This window comes from Empidonax traillii, unplaced genomic scaffold, assembly GCF_003031625.1.
Source record: "Empidonax traillii isolate 1590-97213 ecotype Southwest subspecies unplaced genomic scaffold, ASM303162v1 scaffold1109:size413625, whole genome shotgun sequence".
NCBI lineage: Eukaryota > Metazoa > Chordata > Aves > Passeriformes > Tyrannidae > Empidonax > Empidonax traillii.
Genome location: NW_020956302.1, coordinates 288,829 through 311,388, shown reverse-complemented (window position 1 = coordinate 311,388; position 22,560 = coordinate 288,829). Strand labels below are relative to the sequence as shown.

The following is a 22,560-nucleotide window of genomic DNA, read 5'->3' as shown; positions in this document are numbered from 1 at the left end:
AAAAGAAGCATATTTTAAAAGGATTATCACCAGGGCCTTAAGAGTATTTCCACAGCCTACAGTCAAAAAGTGCCTCACCAGTTTTACCTAGACCTCTTTGAGATGCTTGGTTAAGTGGTATTATATAAGTGAAATAATTATTGATGCACACAAAGTAATACGCAGATCTCAAAATCTATCTTGACACAAAATAGCCCTTCTAATTAAAGTTTTTTGGACAGAAATCACTATGTGATTTAATAGAAACCAAAAAGTTTTTTTCTAGATAGCACTAATTTATACTGTCAAAATAAGCCTTTTTTTAAAAAAAATTAATTTATTTGTTTATTTTCTTTTGGGCAAATCTCGAATCAGTAGAGGGTGCTCAGTAGTTAAAGCTGAAATCTGCTTTCCAAAATAAATCCAATTTTGGCCCACAGTTTAAAATCTTCCATAAGGCTCTTTTCATCTTCACATTTGGTATGCATGATTTGTGGCCAGGCAATGTCTATTTTACCCATAGGAAAGCTATTCATAAAAACCATATCAGTAACCCAGGGTTAACAATACATACATGTTAATCAATCAGTGATTTCTCTTAATAGTGCCTCATTTCTAACAACTTGGTAAAAGCCTGGTAGACAGTTCAAGAAAGAAAAAAAAAAAAAAAAAAAAAAAAAACAAAACCAACAAAAAAACTAGAGCTTAATCCATTACCAGTTTTCCAATTCAATGTATTGTTTATATAGAAGAGAAATAAAAGAAAACAATTGTGACACTTTTTTTCTGGAAAAATAGTTACATTGATGGAAGACATATGGCTAAACAATCACTCTGCTTGTTCCTTATCAGATGTTATCCTCACTGTCCTCATTTTTAATAGTTAATTAATATACAGTAAACTCTAGAAAAATTGTTTGTTTTCTTTTTCTTGAAACGTGAGGCAGGCTTCCAGGAAAGAGTCACAATGGAGCTTTGTAAAAGCAATCTTTTTAAGGATTGATATGCAAATTAATAAAACAACCCCCTTCTCTCTCATTTTGTTTCCTCAGCAACTTCCAAAGACGCTCCTGACTCACCAATATTTTTCACATTTGTGACAGTGTAGAATTCAAGTATTTAGTCACAAATTCCAGTCACAACTGATAGAAGCAATGTCTGTTTAGAAACAACTGATAATTTCATTTTATGTAAATGATAGAAAGCACCAGAGATTGCTAGCATTGCATTAGCCAGGCAGTCTGCCCACCTGCAGTGCCTTACTAAGGCATTTCCAAGTGGATCTGGAGAAATCCCTCCGGCACAACTGTCCGTCACAGGGTTTGTCAGCGTGTAGTGCAAGCCCAGCTTGGAAAGCAGAGGATACTTCAAAGTTGCTAAGAGCTTTCTTTACACTTTCAGACAAGCACTTTATAAAGCAGTTCATTCTACCCATCTGTTAGGTGGAAAAAAGGGGGGGGGGGGGTGACTTCTGTTTCAAACGACTGGGTTTTTGCTGTTGTTGCAGTTCTTTATTTAATGCATTTTGCAGAAAGAGTGAAGTATGCCAACTTAGACTGAAACACTGAGAATTCAGACCATTAACTCCACATTCTTGCACTACAGAAGTCAAATGTTGTTTTGTATTCTCAGGATACGGTTATTTTTTAATAAAAAGGGCAAAGACTTTACAGTTGGTAAAAAAGTTTTTTATATATTTGTGTGTGTTTATATATATATAAGTTGTCTCAAAGAAATAGAAAAGAAGCTGCCAGACTTCTCCCAGCAAAATGCATAAGCAGATGTTCTCTAGAAGAGAGAGATTGTACTAAATAAGTGCAAAGTCTTCTAAAGGAGGATCTTTCTCAGATATCAGATTGCAAAAATCCTTGTTGCCACTGCTGAGATTTTTTTTTTTTAACCTATCTAAGTAAGTGTTACATGAACAGATCCAAAGTCAGGATCAATTTTTGTTACTTGTAATGCCGTCTGGTAGCAGAAGAGTCTCTTTAAAGCTTTTATTTTAGAGATGGCAGAAACTAATGCCAGAAAGAGACCCTGGTCTTCCTTCTGCCACTGCAACAATCTATGTATTTCTACATACTCACATGTCATCATGGTATGTGACACCTATCACAGCGAGCCAAAAAGGAAGGTCAGACTTCAATTTTAAAAAGCAAGATTTTAAAAGCTAAATGTTGAGCTCTGTCTCGTAACTCCACTAACTGCAGTGGAATTGCACAAAGGGTGAATCCTACCTTGTGTGACTTAATTGCAATATATTTTATGCTTATTATATACACTCATATCTTTGTCAGCAAGCCTGCTAGCAATCTGATTTGCAGCTGTGCTTTTCAGACTTTTACTGTCCTACCCTCCTGGAACCACAATCTATACATAGGAGGGAGTTTAATTATCCATAAATTAGAAAGACACCTTTTTGCCATTCCTAATAAAAACTGCATCACCTAAGGTACATAAAAAGGTTCTTTACCATATCCAGCCAATTTGGATTTAGCTATGCTTTGCAGAGTAAGAGAAAAGATTAATAAGGCCTACAAAAAGATGCATAAGCAGTGATTCCCATTTCCCCTAACTCAGACCCTACCAGTCTTACAGTCCTTCAGAATGGTGTGGACATGAGCGATGACAACATTTAGTTTTCTTTAGGCCAGAAAAATGTGAACAGGAGTTTGGTCCTGGTCACCATCCACAATGCTTAGTGATCACAAAGTTAGAGTCTTAAAGAGGAAAAAAAAGAAAATAGAAAACTAAAACCAACATACGTTCAGGTTCAGCTATTTAAATGTTGGGGCAAAAGGGAGGAGAATTATTAGGCCTGGACTTACACAGATAAGGCTTCAGCATCCTCACCATATCTCAGACTTCAGCACTAGGGAGATCTCTGGATACTGTCCCTGCATAGCTGCAAATTAGTACAAGAGCAGCACTGCATATAGCAGAGGAGTGGGAGGAGATGGATGCACTGGCAGTAAAGGAAACAGCCTTTGAGCTCAAAACCCCTTCATGCCTTCCCCCTCCATTCACTGCCTGAAGCTGTTTGAATCTGTCGGGGGAAAAAATTGCCTGACTCACTGAAAAAAAATCAGTTAACTCAATGTTTTCTTCACATATTGAAGAGAAGCCTTGGGCAGAGAGAAACTTCTAAATGCAAATCTCTGATGGTTCAGTTTTCACCGAGAGTAGAATTAATTCTGGGAGGAAGTGGTGAACTGGGAGAGCTGAAGAAGGATTATAGACTAGTTTCCTAGCTCTCCTGTCAACAGCTTCATCACTGGGGCCAGCCAGTGCCAGAGAGAGGCATGGTCACCCTCCCTTACAGACGTTCAGCAAGCCAAAAGGAAGATCAGTGACCTCGAGGAAAGGATGCATCACAGTGGTACTTCTGTGGGTTTTTTTCCCTTTCACATTTGCTTTCTTTTTCTTACTTCTTGGATTATCATTAGTTTTCATTTGGAAAGCTCCATTCCAACAGCTTCATCTGAGCACTCTGTACATTCTGCTGTACTCAGAGCTGAATTGTTTTTATCAGATAGGCAAAAAGGCATCAAATTTTCAGTTGATATTAGTCAGCATGGCATTATGTATTTCAGGGGAACTACACTCCTTTTTACAAACTATCTCTCTTTTCCTCAGGGACCCGAGCCATAATTCAATAATCCTGGCTAACCACATCACAGTAACAGCCCTTTCTTTGTTATTACTGTGTAAAATTACCATTGGGGAAAAAATGCAAGCACCTCTAAAACTCCCCAAAGATGTAAAAGAATAAGGAATTACATTCGCTGTTTCTATCTCTTCACAAACCTAGATCTTCACTCTGCTTCCAAAGAAGTCTTGAGAGAAGACAAAATAGGATTCACCACTGTTACCACTGAAACTTATTTTCAGTGTATATACCATGTGCAGCATATTTAACATTTACAGCACTTTATCCCAAAGTGCTATTAATCTCAATGAAAAATGGGATTAGAAAGCTGTGAGTTACTCTAGGAAGCTGTAATATACTACAGATGTGTATAGAGATGTAAAAGACACTTACGGAAAGAATCATATTTTTTTGCTACATCCTCTGAATATGAAATGATATATCTACTCAATTTTGTTATAGCTGTTCATTAGATTGGAACAGAACCATAAAAGCCAATATTTTGACTATCAAACTGTATAAATATATGGATTCATCCAAACATGTGCAACATGCACACATGGTTCTGCAAATTTACCTTCACCCTTTTTGCATATATAAACAACAGATGGAATAAGTGCAAATTTTCCTATTCATTCTCTGGAGTACTAACCAAGGTGGCTCAGCCTCACAGTTATGGCCCAGATGCCATATTTGAGCTCCCCCTTTCAAAAGGTTTGAATACAGACCAGTAAAAGACATTTGGGGGTTAACTCCTTTTCCTGGCATTGTTACTCCTTCCTTTCTGCAAAGGTATGGTCACTGCTCCAAGTGCCTTTGGAAGGACAAAGTACAGTGTTCTGCTGCTAAGGAAATGGTGAAGGACAAATCACCCTCCTTCAGGTTCCTGGAAGAGAAGGCAGCGAATTGGATGGGGTTAGCTGGAAAGCTGCGCAGTGTAACTAAGCAATACCACACCAAGGTATTAAGTTCAGTGCATGGGAAGAAAGGGAGAGATTCTTTGTAAGAGATCACTTTGCATTTTTGGGATTTACACTTTTTAACTTAATTTCCTTATAAGATCAAACAAAACAAAGAAAACCTTTCTATTTCTTTCCCTTCAGCTCTTTAACTGTTTTGTGCACCAAAGAGCTTCAGCAAAAAAAACCAAAACTATAACAATAATTCCATAGAAAGGACAACCAAGTGAAAGTCTTTTAGACTGTAGCAGTATTCTCAAAAGATACAGCTAAGTGCAAAAAAAGATGAAAACATGGCTTTAGGTTCACATGCAAAATGCTCATTAGAGCTCTACTTTGAAACCCCTTTGAAAGGACCCTCCTTCTGTTACAATGAAAAGTGAGCCTACTTTGGCTAACTTCTAAAAAACCAATTCTATGAAAATCATGGAATCACTAAATCTTGAAAGAACTTCTGTTTCCAGCTTCCATGGGCAGCAACACCTTTCACTAAACCAGGTTGCTCGGAGCCCCACGCAACCTGGCCTTGAACACTTCAACAGATGAGGGAGGCATCCACAGCTTCTCTGGGCAACCTGTGCCAGCATCTCACCACTCTAATCATAAAGTTATGGAACATCTAAATGCACTCTTTTAGATTAAATCCTTTTTGTCCCTTTGTCCGACAGATGCTAATAAAGTTTTTATAAGCCTCCTTTTACATATTGAAAGATATGTATATCAATATATCAATGAGAGAAAATATCAATGAGATATCCCTGTAGCCTTCACTTCTCCAGGCTGAATAGCAATCCTCTCAGTCTTTTTGCACAGCAGAGATGTTCCAGCCCTCTGATCATTTTTGTTACCCTCTTCTGGACCCACGCTAACAGGTCCAGGTCTCTCTTGTTCTGGGGGGCCCCAGAGCTGAATGCAGAGTTTACTCACACCATCTGCAACTTCATTAATGACAAACAATAATTTCCCTTATCATATTGTTGTGGGTTTGTTGTTATGTTTTGTTTTGGTTTTTTTTCCCCAGGGAAACAAAATAGATTTACCAACACGGTTTCCACATGTGGTATCCAAACCTACTTTAGTAACTATGTTGGATGTGGGCCACAACATGTGAGGGATTATTGAAGCCACCTTGTCAGATAAGCTTCGTAATAAAATCCTAAGGGCAATAAAGTGACATGCAAACTGCCACCAGCTCAGTGACACTGCAGTGTGCCAATACGGCTAATATGCTTATGAAAATTGTCCTGCCCATTAAAAAATTTCATTGAACCCTGTCAATTACTACAAACACATTTTACCATTTTTTTCACCCAGGTTTTGAACTGTAGGTTTAAAAATTGAAACGACTGTTTTCATAACCTTTTAATGGAATAAATTCTGCAAGTAGTAACTTTTATCAACTTACATTAGTTCTTGCACATCTGTTAGTCCCAGCATAAGAAAGCCTTGAGAATGAGCTAACTGCAATACTCCAGAGTTTGATTTAGCAGAGTAATGGAGACATACTTACTATAATAAGAGTTAGTATAGACTTAATAGGAAGAGTTCTACAGAGTGGCAGAAAATAGGAAAGGAAAACAAATCTGGTTACAGCACAGGAGGTGCCACAGAAAATTACTTTATAAGATCTGATTGAGGAAAGCAGGCCATCTCCAGATGAGCATACAGAAACTTGTAATTTAGTAATGTGTTTGTGAAGTCATCACAAATTACCTGCCATCATGGGGGCCATATAACTCATAAACAAATGTAGAAATATTCAGGATAGCCTAAAAAGTACAACATTTTGTTTCAAATGCTTTCCCTCAGTTTTACTGGCAATTATATATGCTGACCTGCAATAACCCAATGGTTTCTTGGCCTAGCTTTTCTGTGCATTACTGCTCTCACAATAAATTTTTTCCTTGCTCTGCGTGGAACGTAGTTTTACAAAACTAGAATGTTAAATGTTTTTAGTCCTGGAGAATGAGACACATATGAGACAGTCATATATGTTAATTTATTTAGAAATGAAAAAGAGTTTTAGCAAGAATATTCTACACAACAATTATGACTGACATGCATGATTGTCTCCTTTCTAGCTTTTATTAAGTAACCTTTCAGATTCTGTCTTTTTATAAAGAGATATATCTCAGGAGAACCAAGCCTAAAACAAATACATTACAAACTGCTGAAAAAAAATGAGCTCTAAGTTTCAGGAAATGGTTAGTTTTCCAGATTCCAGAAATATTTTTCTCTATGCTAACTGCGTAGACATAATAACCAGTTTCAGCACAAGTGCCTGCATCTGAAGCTGACTGGAATAATCCAGTACAGTCATATACAAAGATGCAAACCCCAGATTTGCAGCGCACAAACTCAGGAAGAATTTGGTAATTTACCACAAGCATACAAATTATGACAAGGATAGTGACAAAGAATTAGTATACCAAGCACAGTATCCTCTTTCCTGAAGCATACTGAATAATAGGCAAGATCTAATCTCTGTGGTCCTTGCCCATTTGTATGTTCCTACAATACTTGCTTCTTGGAAAAGCTAGTTCAACGCTCAGCAAAGAACTGACTGTTCTTGACACAGTTAAAAAACACATAGGATGATTAAAAATATCACTTACTGACTCTTTGCCTAAGGTTCTCAGAGACAATGTGTTTTAGTTCAGTATCTTTAAGCCTGAAGAGGGACAAAAGGCCACTTCAGTAACACTGAAATATGTAAAGTAAAAACTGTTAAATGGTAAGGAGGTAATCAGGGAAGAATACTAAATTAAAATGGAAAAAAATAAAAATTGACTCAGCCTACAAATACTGACAAAACCTGGAGGTATACCTAACTGTAAATGGAAAGAACAAGGAAGTGTTGTGTGCCAGTCCACCAAATAGATGAGATGGCAAAAGTGGCACAATGCAAGATCTTTCATTCAGAATATCAATATCCTCTTCTAGTGATATCCTTTGAAAAACACCTGAAATTCATTTATCCTTGTCCACTCTTAAATGAAAAGTCTTAGAAGTCCAAGATGTAGTAACAAGGAAGTTGAAAGGGAAATAACTGAATCTGTAAACACAAATATGCAGGATGTACGTGGGAGAAATCTAACGCAGAAAAGAACAATAAAATAAAATAAAAATATGTCTAAAAATCAAACTATTTCATTACAACACAGATTGCTGAATAAATGCCTCCTCTTTTCTATTAAGATGATGTATTACAAGCAAAATATTTTGGGCATGTCTAAACTGTATCACAACATAGCAGAGCTTTGACCATGACAGTTCCCAAGCGGGGACACGTGCAGCTCTATGGGATGCGGCTTGGGTAACTGCAGCCCAGAGAATCTCCCCTGTTCACAGGAAATCCATGCCATGGTTAAAGCACGAAGAGAAAATGCAGTGAAATATGCAGTGCATTAAATTACCAAGGCACCCAGCCTAAGTGTCATGTGTCCAGAAATTCTGCGAACATAAAGCCAGCTTAATGCAAGTGATTATATCTGATTAAAATGTGTCACTCTCACAAGCTAAAGAATGACAAACTGAAAGCAAGCTGTATCAGAGGTTGATTGCAAGGCACCTGAAGACCTCATGCAAAGATCAGCTGCTTGAAGCATTTATTGAGAACATGTAATGCAGAATGACTATCAGCAGGGTGAAATCTGAGATTGCACAAAGTTACCCTTGTTTAGTGGGAAGAAATCAAAAAGCTTCAAAGCAACAGCCAGAAGTGAGTAAGCTAAGCCTGAACAGCATATAAAATCCAACAGAAATCAATACAAAATAGTTCTTACTATTTGAACTAGTCCTGGACCTTACCAGAAACTTCACCAGCTGTGTATGTTCAGGAAGGTAGCTTGCTATTGTTATGTACAGTCCCACAGTCTCAGGGCAACCCCTGCATGAACAGACTTATCTAAAATGCTTCTATCAGGGTGCCTAAAGACTCTGACATTACAAGACTTCAGTAATCAGACATACAAATGAATCCCGAGGCATTCATAACAACGCCTCCCCATGTGGAGTCTCTGACGTCTGACTAGGATGAAACTGCGCTCTTGCAAGGATACTAATACTGTCATTCATTTTTTGTTGAGCTCTATATTTTTGAGACTCACATTCCTTTCTTCAGAGTGACCGATGTTGACCCTAGGACTCAAAAGTTATTGAGGAGACCACAAAAATTCTATATGAAATATGATTATCTAATATTGTTTCTTTAAGAAACCAAACTTTGCTATAGTGAACACAGAAATCATGTCATCACTTTCAGGGACCATCTGGACAATGCTGTTACTCTTATGGTTCAGTTTTAGGTAATACTGCAAGGAGCAGGGATTTTGACTTGATGACCCTTACGGGTCCCTTCCAACTCAGGATATTTTACAATTCTGTGATTTTAAGTACTGTGTTCTGACCATCTCTTCTCTAGCACAGTTCAAAGACTCAGTGATTTACAAAGTAAAATATGCTATGCAAGATAAGTGCTTAAAAAGCATTTTCTCTAGAGGTGAATAAAAGTGAAAGGACATGATAAAAGTACAACACAGTTCTAGCAGAGAGTAAGATCAGGATTTCTTTTCCCCTCTCTATTAACAGAACGCACAAGGATGCTTTGAAAGGAATTGAATGACAATATATTGAAAACTAAGGTTTGCCTTCAGAACTACCTTTCATAAGCTGTAACTGTATCTGCAGCTATTGTGTTTTAAAAAAAAAATAGGCATCATTTCAAAGACAGCACAACTATATGCCTGACCAAAGAAAAAAAAAGCCCAAAAGGACAGCATACAGAAAGAGAGAAATACCTAACGATAAAAAGTATGAAACAGCTTCTAAATGTCAGAAGGACAAACTTTAGCAGAACTATCCTGTCAAAAAACAAAGACTCACTATTTCAACAACATGTCAGTGTGCCAACACTCTAAATGAAGCTCCCAGCCAACATATGCTACCTTACACTTACTGCACTTCCCACAGTGGTTACAGGCATTCCTTTTAAGCATTACCTTTTTAAGACAGGGAATTGTTTTAACAAGGGTTGTCAAAAACTGCCCCTTCCAACTGACTTTGCTTCCCAAGAAGTAGCAGCACACAGCTTGCACACTCATAGATTGCACTTCATTAAGTCACAGCGAGCATATTTATCACTGTTACACTTCTCTTTTAAGACCCTACAGTTTCCTCCTTAATCATTCTGAATACTAAAGCACAGCACAGTTATAAAAATCAGCTCAGTTCTCTGTTTTGACCTAATAATGATTATCTAGAAGCTGCTTTAACCAGAAGATCAGAATTCTTCTGAAAAATTACACTTCTCAGCACATTGCTCTGACTGCAGGAAACACAATTACAAGTCTCGCTCAATCACATCACAAGGCGCTAAGGAAAGCTTGTACATTCTGTCCTTAATCACACCTCAGTACAGCACAACCTGAGCCAGACGTACAACTAAATAGCAAATCTTCCTCAAATAGCTGAAAGAAACAATGGGATCTATTTTAAAACTTGAAAAAAAGAATCCTTGGAAGCTGAACAGGAAATCTAAGGCTTTCTAGCTCCTCTGCTGTGTCACAGCACCTCCACGTTATTATGCTGCCACGTGTTTCATGCCTATGAAGACTCCACGGATGACAGCATTATAAGTTTTAACGGAGCTTGTCAGATGTCTGGTTGACGTTTGAAGGATGAAATTAACTTAGGAAATTAAAATGAAATAAAGTAAGGAGACTATCTGAACTTCTTAAGCCATTTAAGCTCTCACCAATGACTGTCCACATGGAAGTCCATTTCACTTCCAAGGTATTCATGTATGAAGCACTCTGGGCTGGGGACCTGTGCTCTCTCTGAGACACTGCCAGTAGTTCCAGTAATTAATTGATTACGCAAAGGCTTCTGACTGTGTTACAAATTCATACCAAAACCCCCCATACTTCCATTGCATCTCTATTCAGCATCTAAGTTAATCTTCTGCTTTCCTTGGGAAAAGGGAACATACAGTTTCTTTTTGTTATGACTTGAATACCTAGTGCAAATCAGGACATAGCACTCGATCAAATGATAATCCATTTAACTAAGAACAGGTCTTCCTCAACCCTGGCATCTTGTGAATCAGATTTCTTTCTCCTTGGGGTATTGGGAGCTGTTTATCAAGAGGAAGATATATATGTAAAATGTCCATGTGCTTTGGATCTCTCCCGTGGAAGACTGCATCAAGGAGAAGTGAGTTTGGACTGAAAAAATTTGGATGCCATTTATGTGGAGGGCCTAAAAAAATATGTCCTCTACGCTGCTGCACAGAGTCTGAAAACAAAATAGCTAGATAGTGGAGGAGCATAATTTACGTGGAAGTGACACTCCTCAGCAATGAAGGCTCTATGGACATGGCTGGCAAGCAAGATAGATTTGATGAAGTTCTGCTTTTTTCAAGGGACAAACACACTTCCAGCGTCTTGTTAAATGTAATTTGAAACAAGATGTATGACTTTCTGGCACATCTATTCCTCTCATTTTTTTTGTCAAATGGTTCTTGTCAAATTAGGTTGCTTGGAGTTATAGGCAAGGAACATTTCTCTCATTTTCCCTTCCTTGGGGAATCTAGCACAATGTAAGTGCAGCAACCAAAACATAAGCATCAGTTATGCTATGGATCCCATTTTGCCTACAATAGCCTCTGAAAAGCAACTGTCATTTCTGTGGCAAGGAGTGCCCTCTGTGAAGAACAAATTTTACTCTCTAGCTTCCTACTATCACAGAAAATAGTTTTATGCCAAACTGCCAATATTCATATTTTCCATTATTCTGGGCTTTTATCCAAGAAGGACAGAAATGTAAATATTGAAATATTTTCTCTGTTTTGATGCAAACAAAATTAATAAAGAACATAGATGGACTGCTTGGAAGGGAAAGAAGAGTATGTTTTAAAATAGCATGTTTCTTTCCTAAACAGTTAAAATAGACTGTTTTCTTTCCAGAACATCAATAAAAAATGGAAGCTTTAGAAATTCATGATACACAGGGTTAAATCAGTCTGTTACATATTTCTAACATACGTAACTCATTCATAATTTTTCAGAAGGAAATAAAAATTAAATTGAAATAAAGAATTTGTACTTACCGTAGCTAATTCATCAAATTTTCCAAAAAGCTCATTCAGCAGCTTCACTAGCTCTTGAGCAGTACACTGTGATGCCAAACTAGTAAACCCCACAATGTCTGCAAACAAAATGCTGTAAAGAAAGAAAAAGATAGAAAAATCAGTACAGAAGATATCTTCACATTCTCTTTCTACTCTTCTATAGCACGAATGTGACCCTAAGCACAAACTCCAATAATCCCTGAAATGCTACCAGTAAAGTGCTAGTTGGAACAAAATACGGCAAAGATTCAGACAAACTGGTATTGGTCTGGTCCTGTCAACTGTTGTTGAGAACCCTTGGGCACTTTCAATGCCTACACATCCATCTGGTGTAGATACTGCAAAGCACCTCATTCGTAAGCTCCCCGGGGAGCACTCCAGGAGCACGGGGAACACTTTCTCCAGGAGCACGGGGAACACTTTCTCCAGGAGCACGGGGAACAGGTTCTCCAGGAGCACGGGGAACAGTTTCTCCAGGAGCACGGGGAACAGTTTCTCCAGGAGCACGGGGAACAGTTTCTCCAGGAGCACGGGGAACAGTTTCTCCAGGAGCCCGGGGAACAGGTTCTCCAGGAGCCCGGGGAACAGGTTCTCCAGGAGCCCGGGGAACAGGTTCTCCAGGAGCACGGGGAACAGGTTCTCCAGGAGCACGGGGAACAGGTTCTCCAGGAGCACGGGGAACAGTTTCTCCTCTTTGCAGCTGGCATCTCCTCAGCTCGACTGGTTTCAAAGACCGTTTTGCTAGAGTTCCACAGTCAAACAGATAAACCTTGCATGAGGTTTACTAAATATTGAACAACAGGACTTAATAACTTATGTGCAGTAGCTCCATGATGTGGTCCTACAGTAGTTCCCTGTGAGGAGCCAGTATTCTCTATACTGTGCTGACTGACTCAGGTAAATGTCCAGCTTTCATCAGTGTTAGCAAGGTTTCATGGTCCAACAGCTTAATCTGCTTTAACAATCTCTGCCTATCAGTTGTTGATCAAGAGAGATAGCTGAAAGAAGCATGGGTACCAGATTGAGAGAGGAAAAATTCTCGTGTAAATCCAGATGCTTGAGAGAGAATGGTGCCATGATCCTTTCAATTCCTTAGATTCCTCCTTCTGTTGGCAGAGGTGCAATGCCAACTGCAGGAACACACTGCATTTATCTCCAACACCCAAACTAGACATGTCAAACAATTGATGCAAATGTTAATAAACAGTCCCACGATGCAGGACTTTGGTATACACTTGACATAGTGTAAAACTTAGCTTACAAACTGTAAGTTGAATTAAGCATTATGTACTCTCCTTCACCTCAGCAAACCTTCACTCTTTAGTTAAAATAGCAACATTAGAAAAGCAGGCCTAATAAGTCTACTGTTTTCCATTTTCCATAAACAAGTCTCAGCTCCCCTAGTAAGCTACAAAAAGGGCATTCCTGACTCAGACCCTGCTTCTATAATCCCATTTAACCAGCTGTTAAAATCTCTTGTCCACCACAGCACACTATGTAGCACATGACATCACAAAACCAACTCATCCAAAGTTCAGTGGCTTTGGTCTGCAAGCAAAGCCTCTATGTTGTCATGTTAATCTTTGAGGCAGCATGATCCATTCCTTGGAGCGTGAATTTTGAGAGCACTGCTCAAGATGGCCCCAGTTCAAGGAAAAAATAACTATTCCATTTCTATGCTGTTTACACATAACAAAAAGTCATCTTAAAATAAAACAGTCAGTAGCATTTAGGTAATTTTACTGATTCCTGCCTCTGTTATAATGGAAGTTAACCAGATAGGTGAAGGGTAAAGTAAAAGGCATTAACTTAACAGTTCAACGACACAAACAAAGTACTCTGAATATTTGCCCAAGAAAATCCAATTTTTCTCTTAATTCTGTGTTGACATCCTTGTTGTTTGACAGCCTTAGGCTGGTCTTTCTGGAAATTCACAAGTTAGTATCAGACAATCCTGCTAAATTCCTTGAAAATTTTCAAATGAACTTAAATGTGCACCAATGTCTTTCACACAGTTTCCTTTACGGTCCTTTTTCTCATGACCTAAATTCACATCAGAATTCACACAGTTGAAAAAGACAACAGCGAAAATGTTACAACTGTAGCAGCTGAGGCATTTCCTTTGAAAGTGGACGGAAACACAAATGACCAAATCTGATGCTGCAGAAGGGATGGTAGGAAACAGCCAGTTGAGGAGCAGGGGCTTTGCATACCCAAAGTGCAACTGGGGACTGGAAGCCTACTGCTTCCACAGTCTGCTCTCAGGGGTTGCAGTCCACAGGAGGGTGACCCCCTGTAAGACCCCAAGTCTCAACCTAAAAGATCGCCACAGTTTTCCTCTAAAAATGTACAAGGTTCCAAAAATTAGCCCAGTGAAGCTTTAGAAGAGCCCTGGGTTCTTCTAACACCTTAAGAGAGAGCACAAAGGAGAAAAAGCCACACACTTTTTCTCAGAGGGCACTTTTACTGGCAAACTTCAGAAAATAAGAGAACTTGGCAAAACTATGCAGGGTAACATTCAACCAAAAGAAAGCATTCCACAAAGCATTGACCTAGCACATGCTGACCCATACAACTAAACCAAATCCAGCCCATTCAGTCCCAAGTTACCCAAAATATTAAGAAAGGAGAATAGGAGAAGTAGTAAATACTACCAGTATTAGTGGGCAGTGCCAACCCTTACTCTTTATTGTATAACATCTAAAAGCACCTTGATTTGTGATGTGAAGTCAAATCACCCTTATGATGTAATAGACTTTTTTATCTCTGTTATGTTCTGCTCAGGTTTTTGGACACAGAAGGCCTTTATCAGGAGGTGGCAAAATCAGCACAAGGAGTAAGAACAGAAAAGAGATCTGATTTCTTGTTATGGCCATGAAATTCATAACGATACTAAAGAAAGAAAATAAAAGATATACAGTGCCAGAATTCCAGTGATATACCTCAAGTGTTTCCAGGGCCAAACCATATTTTCAAATACACTCAAATATATTTGAAATCTAAGTTCCCACATGGGCACTGGAATTTCCTTTCCTTTGATTATATTAGTCACTCAAAAATACTAAGACCTTAAATTTAGGCCATGTCTAATATACTTAGAAAAGTTAGGACAAAGCAACTATAGGAGTGACATCAGTGTTAAAGCACATTAATCACTCCTGTAGATACTCTCATCCAAGAGCAAAGTAGCCTTGCTTCACAGTAACTTAATCAGTAATTGCCATGGAGGTTCACATCCTCAGAGATGATTAAACTAGAGTCAACTAAACTACAGCTACCTTATTTATGCAGGAAAGATTCCTCACAATGGTTTATTCCTCATATACAAAGGCTTTGTCAAGTAATTTTATTTTAAAAAAAAAAGTAAATGTTAGCATATGTGGAAACAAGAAGTGAAAAGCTACCGATTAACAACTGGTTCTCTTAATGACCATTCAGGGATATGTCTCTCCCTGCTTTCATTCCACAGAATTAAACAATTTAATTCCACAAAATTAACAATGCCATTGGGGCACTCTGGTGAAAAACCAAGAAAAAAACCCCAATCTCAATTAAACTGAAACTAATAAAGAACGTAGAGAAATGAAAGTGGAAAGTGAAAACAACGGACAAAGGTCGCTTCTGTTTGCTCATCAGCATAGCTTGCACATGATTCAAGCACTGCTCTTCACAACAAGCGATGTGAATGTGTTGGTCAGGAAGGCTAAGCAGCTATTGCAGTGCTGAGCCTGGTGTTGTGTCGCCCAGGGGCTCAGAAATGCTTCTATTCCTCCATCTCACAACTAAGCAAGGGGAGCACAAGCTAACATTGTGCTATACCAAGATCTCTGCAATCCCATGGTCTTTGAAATATTCAGCTTTTGTCCTGTAGTTTTTAGTCACAGAATCTCATAGAATCATAAAATGTTACGGGGTTGGAATGGACTTTTAAGATCATTTAGTCCCCACCCGCCTTGCCATGGGCAGGGACACCTCCCACTAGACTGGGTTGCTCAAAGCCTTCTGCAACCTGGCTTCAAACACTGACAGGATCAGAGCATTCAAAACCTCCTTGAGCAATCTCTTCTGGTGTCTCACCACCCTCACAGTAAGAAATTTCCTCCTAATATCTAACCTAATTTCTCCCCCTTTCAATTGTACCCATTACTCCCTGTCCGATCGCTCCAGTTCCTAATGCAGAGTCCCTTCTTGGCTTCCCGGTAGGCCCCCTTCGGATACTGAAGATGGCTATGAGGTCTTCCCACAATCTTCTCTTCTCTAATATTGGGGGCTTACCAGAACAATTTGCAGTATTCCAGATGGCATGTCATGAGGCAGAGGGGGAGAATCACTTCCCTCTACCTTCTGACTATGCTCCTTTTGATGCAGCCCAGGACGTGGTTGGTTTTCTGGGCTGCAAGTGAATGCTGCCAGCTCATGCTGAGTTTGTCATCAACCACCGCCCCCAAGTCTCTCTGCAGAACTGCTCTCAGTCACTTCTCCATCCAGCCTGCAGGTGTACCTGGGATTGCCATGACCCAGGTGTAGGACCTTGCACTTTGCTATGTTGAACTTCATGTGGTTTGCCTGTCAAGGTCCCTGTGGATGGCATCCCTTCCCTCCAGCGTGTTGACTGTACCACATACCTTGATGCAGTCATCCAATTTGCATTCGATACCACTGTCGATGTTGCCAACAAAGATGTTGAACAGTATCGGCCCCAGTAGTGACCCCTGAGGGACATTCCTCATCATGGTCAGCACATGGACAATGAGCCATTGACCACAACTCTTTGCATCCAGCCATCCAGTCATTTCACTATCCACTGAATGGTCCATCCATCAAGTCCATGTCTCCACTTTGGAGACAGTGTCAAATGTTTTGCATAAGTCCAGGTAGATGACGTCTGGTGTTCTATCCCATCCACCAACGCTGTAGCCCCATCACAGAAGGTCACAAAGTTTGTCAGACACGATTTCCCCTTTGTAAAGCTATGTTGGCTGTTACCAATCACCTCTTTGTTTTTCATGTGCCTCAGCACAGTTTCCAGCAGAATCTGCTCCATGATCTTCCGAGGCATAGAAGGAAGACTGACTGGTCTGTAGATTCCCAGGTCTTTGGCTTTCCCCTTTTTAAAAATGAGGGTTATATCTCCTTTTTTCCACTCACCAGGGACTTCACCTGGCTGCCACAGTTTTTCAAAGACTATGGGATAGTGGTTTAGTAACTTTGTCTGCCCTCTCCCTCAGTACGTGCAGATGAATCTCACTGGGTCCCATAGGCTTGTGTACAGTAATGTTCCTTAGATGGTCTTGAACCTGACTCTCTTAGTGGGCTTAGAGTCTTCGTTTTCCCAGTCCCTTCATTTTCTTTCCTGACTTGGATGGCATGGCTGGAGCACTTGCCACTGAGGAATGAAGCATAAAAGTAGTTGAGAAACTCAACCTACTCTTTGTCCAGGGAAGCCAGGTCTCCCATTTCCTTCTGGAGAGGGCCCATGTTATCGCTAGCCCTTCTTTGCTTACAACATACCTATAAAAGCCCTTCCTGTTATCCATAACATCCCAAGCCAGACTCAATTCTAATTGGGGCTTTGTTTCCCTAACCTTGTCCCTAGCTTCCCATACCTCCCTGGCCAACTACTATCATTTCCACTTTCTGAAGTCTCTTTTTTCACTGAGTTTGCTGAGCAGCTCCTTACCCAACCACGGAGGTGTCCTAACATTTTTGCCCAATTTCCTCCTTGGTGGGATGCATTGCTTCTGAGCTTGGAGGAGGTGATCCTTGAAACTCATCCAGCATTCTTGGGCCCCTCGGCCTTCTAGGGCTCTACCCTATGGTACTCTACCAAATAGGTCCTTAAAGAGGTCAAAGTCTGCTCTCCTGAATTCCAGGACTGAGACCTTGCTGTGTGCTCTCCTCACTGCTCTGAGGATCTCAAACTCCCCCAACTTGTAGTGCTCCAAGGCAGCCTTGGCTGAGCGACCACATTCACTACCAGCTCCTCCATTCCGGTGAGCTCAAGGTCAGTATGGCACCTCTTCTTGTGTAAGGTAGTTGTCACTGACACACTTGAGGAACCTCTGGGACTGCCTGTGTCCTGATGTGTTGTCCCTCCAACAGATACCAGGAAATCCCCCATGAGGACCAGGGCTTGAGAGCATGAAGCTGCTCCTATCTGCCTCGGGAAGGCTTCATCTGCACCATCCTCCTGATGAGGTGGCCTATAGCAGACCCCCACTATAACATACCCTGCCCTCCCCTTATTCTTTACCACAAGCTCTCAGCTGGCTCCTCATCATTCCTCAGGCAGAGTTCCATACTCTCCAGCAGGTCACTGGCATACACAGCTACACCGCATCCTTGTGTCTGCAGTCTGTCTTTCCTAAAAAGCCTAAAACCCTCCATTCCAATTTTCTAATCATAGGAAACATCCCACCGTGTCTCCATGATGCCAGTGATATCATACCCACACAGGTGTACACACATCCCTAGTTCTTCTTCTTTGTTCCCCATCCTACATGTGTTTGTGTTTAGGCATCTGACCTGGGTCCTGGATAAAGCTGAAATACCTGGAATGCCTTTGCACTGTTCTGGGTATACATTACAGGTGTTGGTGCCTGACTGGCAGGATTGGGATGGATAGGTACCTTCCCCTCACAAATTTAGTTTAAAGACCCCTTAACTTGTCTGGCAACTTCCCAACCAAAGATAGTTTTCCCCTTCTTTGACAGATAGACCCCATCAAGCCCCAGTAAACCAGACTGGGCAAAGAAAATCCCATGGTCTGAGTAACCAAAACCCTGACTTACCATTCATACCAGGACTTTATCAGTAAGTTCACAGGGACAGAAAGTTTGACTAATCTGGTAAAAACTTAAATCACTTTGGCTTTTAGACAGACAAGTTATTGTAAGAACCCCATCTAAAAGCTTCAAGCTACACCCTGAGTATTACTTTTATATTTAAGGCTCCAAGAGTTTGCTTACAAAACTCTTGCAGAGACTTTGGTTCTTAATACCTTGACATAACCCAAAGAGAAGAATGCTCCACACATTTTCCCAGGAGACACTTTCAATTTTAGGAAGATAATAAGGGTTTTGACATAGGTTGAAAAGGGGTGACAAACAACCAAGTTAGAGCATTCCACAAAGCACCAACCCAGCACACACCAACCCACAAAACTTTGCAGAATCAAACCCAGCGGTTTTAAGTTGCCCAAGATATTAAATAAGAGTGAAGAAACAGAAATTAAAAGAGTAAAGAAAGAAAGAGATTAACAAAAGAAACAAAATAAGTAGCTACCATCAAAGTGTCCTACGGAGATCCAGCGCCACACGCAAAACAGCCAGTCCTGTGCTCCTGTATTTATCTGCTTTGGCTCCTGTGGCCACGCCTCCTAGGCGGGACATCCGGTTCTCTGACCACTCAGTGCCACTCCAGGTGGGAGTGAGGGGTGGTGTAGCCAATCAGAGGCTCCAGGTGTGCCCTTTTGGATTGACGGCCTCTCCATTGGAGTTCCATGCTGCAGCTCAGCTGGGTGAGCTCTGAGAGCGCGGTGTGACTGCCGGCCTCGCCCTGCCCGCACGTACACACGCACACACGCACTGATTGGTTCCAACACAATAATTAAAGTACTACCGAGAACTGATCCAGTGCCTCACAGTTATTAAAATCATAATTTGCAACAGCACGTCAATATTATAATTAAGTCCTGGGAGAAAAATAATACGTTAGAGGAACCTTGACGGGCTAGAAAGGTGGGCCCGCATGAACCCTGTTAAGTTCAGCAAGGCCATGTGCAAGGTCCTGCACCTGGGCTGGGACAATCCCAAACATGAATGCAAGGTGGGATTAATAGGTTGAGACTGGCACTGCAAAGGAGGGTATGGGGATACTGGTGGATGAAATACTGTACATGAATCATCTCTGTATGTCTGCAGCCCAAAAAGCCAAATGTATCCTATAAAAGGAAGTGTGGCCAGCAGGTGGAGGGAGGTGATTATGCCCCTCTCATGAGAGCCCATCTGGAGTACTGTGTCCAGCTCTGGGGTTTTCAGCACAGGAAAGACATAGACCTGTTAGAGTGTTGTGAATGTTCAGCCTGGAGAAGAGAAGGCTCCAAGGAGACCATATAGCACCGTTCCAGCACATAAAGAGGGTGTATGAGAGAGGCAAAAAAGGACTTCTTACCTGGGTCTGTACTGCTAGGACAAGGGGGAATGGTTTAAAACTAAAACATGTAGACTGAGATTAGATGCAAGGAAGAAATTCTTTACTATGAGCATGGAACAGGTTTCCCAGAGAAGCTACAGATAGTCCATCTTTGAAAATATTCAAGCTCAGGCTGGTCAGGGTTTTGAGCAACCTCACGCAGTGAAAGATGAACCTCACCCTAACACAGGGACTGGACTAGCTGATCTTTAATGTTTCCTTCCAACCCAAACCATTCTATGATTCTGTGATTCTAATTTTTAATGGACTTTTTTTTTAAGTTACCCGGAGTATTTGGTTTGATATGCCAACAGCTATTTCTAACTGCTCTGGGTATAAAAATTCTGAACAAAAGCAAAGCAGCACTCCAGTGAGCAAGTTCAGGAAAGGAAGCATTATAAGCAGCCATTTCTCTCTTCTGTCACAAAGAGCCAAGATGGTTCAGCATAGGCATACATCATTATCTCGTACTCCTTGACAATCGGGAGAATTTCGGTGTTGACAAGCTCAGAGTCATTGCCCCAAGACCTTCTGTATTCCTGTTTACTCCCTCCATGATCCCTGCACGGCAGGACGTGGCTGCACCTGATAGAACCGAGCCTGGAAAGCCTGTGGCTTGCTTTAAGAAATTTAAACTGCTTTCCAGCTGTGAGTATTGACAGAGCAACCTTTTTCTATGTCAACCTATGGGGTATTCAGAAGGAGAAATCCTGCCAACTCACACAAGTGATTTGAGAGCTTGTAGGTGGTAAGTGTTCACTTTTAACAGCACTCATTCATGTTTTGTGCACTTGATTAGTCCTGCTGTTTTCAACGGAGCACTTGTCTAAACGAGCAGTTTGCAAAATAAGAAGGGGTTGTCGGCCCTATTTTTTATTTCCATTTGGGTCATTTGTTTAATTAGAGTACAACTTATAGTAATAATGGTATTTTAATGGCAAACGCTGCCTCAGAAAAAAACCTGTAGGATTTTTTTTTCCTGAAAGGTCAAATGTAAGGAAAGTTAATTAATAATTTATGACTCACTGAAATACTTAAGAAGAACACGCTCAAAAAATTAAAGCAGGCTGTTAAAACTAAACATAAAGGGAGGATATGTATTTACATAAAATCATTTATGAAAACTAGTTCACTGTGAAGTCTTACAAGCTCAGAAAGACTACATACAGAAATCTGTTCATAGACATCATTATCACAGCTTTTTAAAACGTTAAAATGGATACATTAAATTCAAAAATTATATAAGTTCTGATGATTTCTAAAAGACAGGACAGACCAGAAATATTTGCATATATATAGCTACAGATTGTGTTCTGGCTTCAGACTGGGTCACAAGAACCTCTAAAATGCCCCAGGGAATCTTTTTATTGGTAGCTTTGAATCAGGCAGTGTGTTTCCAGAAATTAATATCTCTTCTTACAAAGCATCCAGTTCTATTTCACACTTGTAAAAATAAGGCTAAATGAAACTGCTGAACCAAAGGCTCAAGAAATTATTAGCCATTCAATGTTCACTTTCTTTTTATGTCTTGAACATTGAGTTACAGAGCAAAGGAAGAATTTGTCTGTTAGTATACCAGTATCCATCCATGTGTTGAAACAGTTTCGTGAATAACTAATGGGGTGGGAAAAGTCCATTCCAAAAGAGACAAAATGTGTTGAGGTCTCCATACAGGGTATATATTTGAGGTGAAATTCAACTTGAAAATTTCTTAATTGAATTACAGCTGCGTGGAGAGATTCAGTCAGGACTAGTGAGTATTTACGGTAACCACAGTACATACATATGTCATCTGTAAATTCCTTAGCCCTGTAGGCATAAAGAAACAAGGAAATAGAGAAGGAAATATTAATCTTACATTACTCAACTTTGTCTTAGAAAAAGAGCTGCTTCTTTCATGTCACAAACTGTACTCTTTTAAGCATCATAGAAGAGCTGGTCCTTTGGGTAGTCTTTACATGTAGCTTGACATCTGGTTCCCCATATAATTCATGGTGTCCTTGGCTGGGATTACCCCTGTAAAATACCACCTGTACTGCATTGAAACGGGTCCTCGACTGTACATGGACTATTTCCTTCTGGTAAGCCACAGGTATTATATTGGTTGTGATTATTTTACTTTCCTGATGGTTGAATTTAGCGTCCTCACTTTGTTAATGCTATAATATTATTGAATGTGTATTTGTATGCCTTGTTTTGCATATTGTATTTCCATTAAGTTGTTTGTCTCCACTTAAAACCATGAACTTATTTCTTACTGCACAGCAATTCCGTTCAAAAACTTCTCAAGGTAGCAGATGCACTACAGATCTGGGAAGATCTCATCAAAGCATGACACAACACTGAGGGCTCCATCTTCACTGTGGAGAGGTGTGTTTTCATTCCCTACCAGAGGCACAGTCAGTTGCAGGCAGTCATCCAACAACTATTTGGGTACTTGGTAAAATATTCACCAACTAATTGATAAACCAGGGCTGTTGCCGTGGTTATCTGAAATGGGCTAGAATTTTTTTCCCAGTCCATCATTCACTTCTTAAAAAGATATATGCATCTCTATTGTAACATATCTACCTGTGTTTTTATGGGAGGAGGCAAAGAAGGCAGCTGTATGAATGTCTTATTTTTCACATTGAAGATCTAGTGATTAAATA

At 40.1% G+C, this 22,560-nt stretch overlaps 1 protein-coding gene across 1 annotated transcript in view; it reads right to left on the bottom strand.

The window, feature by feature from the left end:
- Positions 1-22,560, bottom strand: part of ADCY1 (adenylate cyclase 1) — a 141,658-nt gene that overhangs the window by 54,398 nt on the left and 64,700 nt on the right. The window contains exon 4 of the mRNA XM_027904993.1: positions 11,696-11,807. Coding sequence (XP_027760794.1) covers positions 11,696-11,807 — 112 coding nt within the window. The remainder of the gene's footprint in view (positions 1-11,695; positions 11,808-22,560) is intronic.